Source organism: Apaloderma vittatum, unplaced genomic scaffold (assembly GCF_000703405.1).
Source record: "Apaloderma vittatum isolate BGI_N311 unplaced genomic scaffold, ASM70340v1 Scaffold23216, whole genome shotgun sequence".
NCBI lineage: Eukaryota > Metazoa > Chordata > Aves > Trogoniformes > Trogonidae > Apaloderma > Apaloderma vittatum.
Window position 1 is genome coordinate 1 of NW_009720357.1, and position 4955 is coordinate 4955.

The following is a 4955-nucleotide window of genomic DNA, read 5'->3' on the forward strand; positions in this document are numbered from 1 at the left end:
TGTTTTGGACGGGCCCTCTCCCCGCACCAGAGGTTACCAGTGGGATGGGGCTGGGAGTCAGAAAGGCCATCGGCCTTGCTGGACTCTTTTTGTGTTTGTGACGGCGTCATCGCCAGAACCCGGGGTGATGCTCCTGTGAGTAAGGGGGTCCTGGCAGTCGGTGCCAGTTCTCTGAAGTCCACGCAGATTCGTCGGTACAGATCGTTATTTGTCAACTGAGTAACAGCTCAGCACGTGTCCCAGCCCTGGGGCTTTGCTTGCGCTAAACTCAAGCGTTCTGGCAACTTTTGCTTTGTGCCACATCACACAGTAACAAAATAAAGCCTGTGGGGGCTTCACAACAACCGTTGTGTGGACACACATCCTCCCGACAGCTTCATGCCCTAATACCTAGATACCACGTGTGGCCTGGCCTGACATCCCCAAGCAGGACCTCTTAAGCTAACTCTGCTCAGTCTCCCACCCGCCCTGAATCCGCCCAGCGTTATCACCTACAATCACAGCAGTGAAGTAGTAATATCTGTCAAAAAGCTCAGCTTTACATCAAAAAAACTTGTCCCAAGTGTGGATGCTCAGGGACTGTCCCAGCAGAAAACTGCAAAGGACGTCCCAACTTCTAACTGCTGAGCAGAGGTCAGCCCTTCGCTGCCAAACAAGTTCTGCTGACAGACAGATCACGTATGGGCAAAAGGGATCAGAGGAGAGATTCTCTGAAGAGAAAAACAATTTATTCAACAATAAGTAAAAAAACCTCTTAGGCTCAGTTTAAAAGAAAGGCAGGGGGACATTGCTGCTTTCATCCCGCAGCCGTCACTTCACACCCTCAAGCTTGACCGTCCAGCCAGACTGAGGAGGGAGAGGGGATGGGAGCATGTCGGGCAAAGTTACGAGCAGTCCTTTACCTGGGAGCTTCTCCCACTTCAGAGTCCCTGCAAAACCCAGCATGGACACCTGCGGAGGAGGGCAGGGGAAACGCTCAGTTGCAGCTCACACAGGCACTTCCCATTTGAACATCCCAGTAGACCCAAAACCCGTTTGCAGTCCCCGTACAGCATTTCCCCCAAGTTCAAAGCAGTCCAGCACCTTTCCACCCATCACCCACAGAGCACAAAAGGTAACACATGGGATGTTTTGAGGCCAAACATTTCACCGTAGTTTGTTGTTTGTTGTTTTTTTTCCAGTGGGAAGGCTTTACCTCTGTTTGTTTAGGGCAAAGGGCGCTCCAGCATTTGCGTCACTTACAATTACATTTACAAATCCATGTACCCGATTTGAATTCAAGATGCAATACCAGTGATTGCTCCTGTGTGTGAGGCTTGGTATTTACTTCACTTCCCTGCGTCAACAGGATCAAAAAACTCTCGGGGAGAAGTGCCTCTGCCTATTCCATGGCAGACTGTCAGCCTGTCCTGGCGAGTCCTATCCAATGTTTGGTGTTAACAGGGAGCTAAAGCCTGGGATGCTGCAAGGACCTGGAGGGAGGCCAGAGCTCCCCAGAACAAGAAGTATAGGACAACAACTTCCACACTCTCCCCAGTTTCCAAATGGAGTCAGGTTGGACCTCGCCAGCACACATGTGCCAAGGATGGGCTCTTGTTACTTTTTTTTCTGAGTTCCTTACTTGCATGCCTGGGGATGGACTGGGCGAGGACAACTCCAAAACGCTGTCCTGAGGCCAGATCAGAAAGATGGCATAGACAACAGGTCCTTTAGACGTGTACCTAGGAGAGCAAGAGTTCAGCAAGGTGAAGAGCCCATGAGGGAGAGAACCAGAAGCGAGCGTGACCTTTCCAGACAGCTCAAGAACACCGGCTTGCCTGCTGTCACCGCGCAGGGGTCACCTACTTTCCCCTCATCCCAAAATCTGTCACTTTGGACCCACCACTTGGCCAGTCAGCACTGGCTGATGAAACCCAAACAAAGTCTGTGCGTGCTTCCTAAAAGCAAATGTCATTTGCTGATCTGTCCTTGCATCATGAGCAGCTCGTGGTCAACGGAACAGACACGCTGCCTTATCCTGATCACTGCGTGATTTTTCTAGACTGAACACACTTGGACACGCTTGAGGAAAAACCAACCTCCACCTTGTAGGACTCACTCTCAACTCACTGTGTCCTTCTCAGTCAGTTCAAATCTAAGAGTTGGGTAACAGTACCATTATATAACAGCTTAAACCCAAATATTGCTATGTTAACAAACTGAATGTGTTTAGATGAACTGCATCTGTACAGTTCTAACCAGCTAGAACCTCTACTTAAACAGTCCTGACAGCAGCAGCGGGGAAACTTTTTTAAAGAAAGGCTTGTTTTTTTTCCAAATCAAGCAAGACAGATAAAGTCCTGATTTTTATTCTCCTTTTTCAAGCATGATATTCCTTAGATAACACCCTGGGGAAGTAACTGAGCACTCCAATTGTAGGATATTACCTAAACGCTACCTGCACCTGATGGCAACACTTCAGAATGTACCAAATTGAAGAACAAATAAGAAAGGGACGTCGGCTCTTTAAGTCCCAGTCCAGACGGTACTGAGCCATGGAGCCCTTACCAGACCGTGGTTGTGCTGTTCTCCATCTGCACTCTCCACGGATTCGATTCATAAATTGCCTCCCCGTTAGTGCTGAGCCACCTCCCAAGGGCCAGAAGTCTTTCTTGGAAGATGGGAACAATCACCCCTTCTTTTGTAGGTCCCACATTGAGAAGGTAGTTGCCTCCAAAACTCACAGTCTGCACCAGCTCCTGTGACAGATAAACCAAGGTAAAAAACTGCATTATCTTTTCTCCTGACAATAAAGAAACCCGAGGAGGGCTTTATCCTCATCAACTGCTCCTTTAACTCCTTCCTTTAACTGATTGTATGAAACACACAACAACTCTTTCTGCAAGATGAAGGAAACCTCTAGTTCTCAGTAACTCCCCCACACCCCTTATTTTGACTTCAGATTTCTTACCTCAATGATACTCGCTTCATCCATTAGCTCAGCAATGGTCATGTTGCTTCGATAGCCCCAGGAGAGCCTGTCAATGGAGGAGCACATCTCCCACTTGTGAGCTGGCAGGGTCCCTGGCTTGTATTTGTCAGCACAGTTGTAGTAGCCCCCATGATGGCAAGAGCAGTTATTACACCAACGATCATTAACAACAACAGTGTCCTGAAAGATGAAACTCAGCTCAGAAGGGAGAACACTTTTGTCTTGGACTTTTCAGCTTGCAAGGTAGCAAGTTTCAGCTTCCCAAGTCAGGGAAGGCATCTAAGTTAGGAAGTAAGCACATAAGCCCCACTTCTTACTTTTTGTGACAGAACACAGCACATTTGGCATCTGCCAAGGGGTTTCTGGTTCGATCATGTTCATATCTCACTGCTGCCAGACCTTCCATACCCACAAAGTGCTAGCGGCCACGAGGGAGCTGAAAGCGATACCTTGACGGGACTATCGTTATAAAGCCAGGCAAGGAAAGAGGTAGAATTCCAGTATGAGTCCGGAGCTTCCCAGTCTCCATCCGACCAAATCAAATCTGGTTTATATCTAACAGAGAGATGAATGTTATTTCAAAATGGCTTATTTTTCTACTACCACAAAGGAAGCACCGTGTTTCTTGTGTCTGGAGTCTAGCTTCACTTCCTCTTCCTATTGCCTGACATTACCAGGAGGTTTATGCTACAACTTTCTGCTTCAGGCAAAGCTTTAAGTGAGGCTCTTGCAGCAACAAAGAAGGATGTGTTGATAATTGCTCAAGAGAAGATCTAATTCTTCCAAGAAATGGAAGTATGCATTTCAAAGGCAATTGTGAGGCACACTCTTGACCTGGAACAGCAACCATTCAGTTGTGTCCAAGCCTCATATTTTTGTCAACAAGGGGGAGAGGGAAGGACGTAAATTCACAGTGAAATCCCTCTTCTGCTCTAATAAATACTAAATACTGCTCCACTTTCAAAGCCACCCTCCACAAAGGCATTATTAAAGTGAATTATTCCTGCACAAAAAATTTGCTCCTACCTTATTCTACAAATTAGACTGTCCACAGGGCAAATGTGAACACCTTTTCTAATTACCACAGATCGTTACCAATAAGCAAACAGATTTTCCTTGGCAAAAATTGACAGTCGTCACCTCTCTTCTCTGCATCCACTCTGCATCTTTCTGTACCGTGCGGAAACTGTGAAATGGTCTCAATTACTAACCGGCTGCAGCTCTTACTTTAAGACAAGATCATAAAGTTCTGGCATGGTCTTCTTTAAAACGAAGTTCTGGGTCTTGAAGCCATTTTCTTTGTCATCCAGATAGAGCGGATTAAACCACTCTAACAGAGAGTGATACAGTCCGTAGCGTATGTTGCTGAAGGACAGAAAACACAGAGGAAAGAGTCAGGCTGGCAGCAAGGATCAAGAACCACTGGCAGATTAGATTACTGGTATTATTATTTCACAGAAGATTTAATTACTTTGCAAGCACTACTTTATTTTCATATTAAACTGATTGTTTTCCGCTGTTTGACGAGACCAGCCAGGAGTCCAATGCACACAGATGCTCGGAACGGCAGAGTTTGGCAGCGCCATACCTCTCCCTGAGGGCTTGTCCCAGCTCTCCTACCAGATCTCGGCGGGGCCCCGTATCCAGAGAATTCCAGTTCCAGGACACGGGCGAGCCCCAGTTGGTGAAGCCTTCGTGATGCTTTGTGGTCAGTACCACGTACCTGAGGGAGAAAGAAGTATTTAATCAGGATGACAAAGGAACTACGTGAGATATTCCCCAGCCTCCCTGGAAAACTCAAGTCATTAAAAAAGCAAGGGACTGAATAACCACCCGGTGAGGAGCCTTCTTTCATTGCCCTTTGAATTTAGAAGCAACTACACGAATAAAAGGAGTTTTTAACGGATTTTAATGCTGGAGAATAATGAACAGTTGAGATTTAGGAAGCAGCACGACCCATCATCTTCTCAGCACCCCGGGCATG

General features: G+C 46.9%; 1 protein-coding gene across 1 annotated transcript; it reads right to left on the minus strand.

The window, feature by feature from the left end:
• Positions 1-810: 810 nt before the first annotated feature.
• FUCA1 (fucosidase, alpha-L- 1, tissue) lies at positions 811-4694 on the minus strand (the record flags this gene model as incomplete). The annotated part of the gene is made up of 7 exons (XM_009870996.1): positions 811-951; positions 1622-1721; positions 2548-2738; positions 2951-3151; positions 3421-3526; positions 4199-4336; positions 4560-4694. Coding segments are annotated over 7 exons (1012 nt in total), but the record flags the coding sequence as incomplete, so codon positions are not given.
• Positions 4695-4955: the final 261 nt, after the last annotated feature.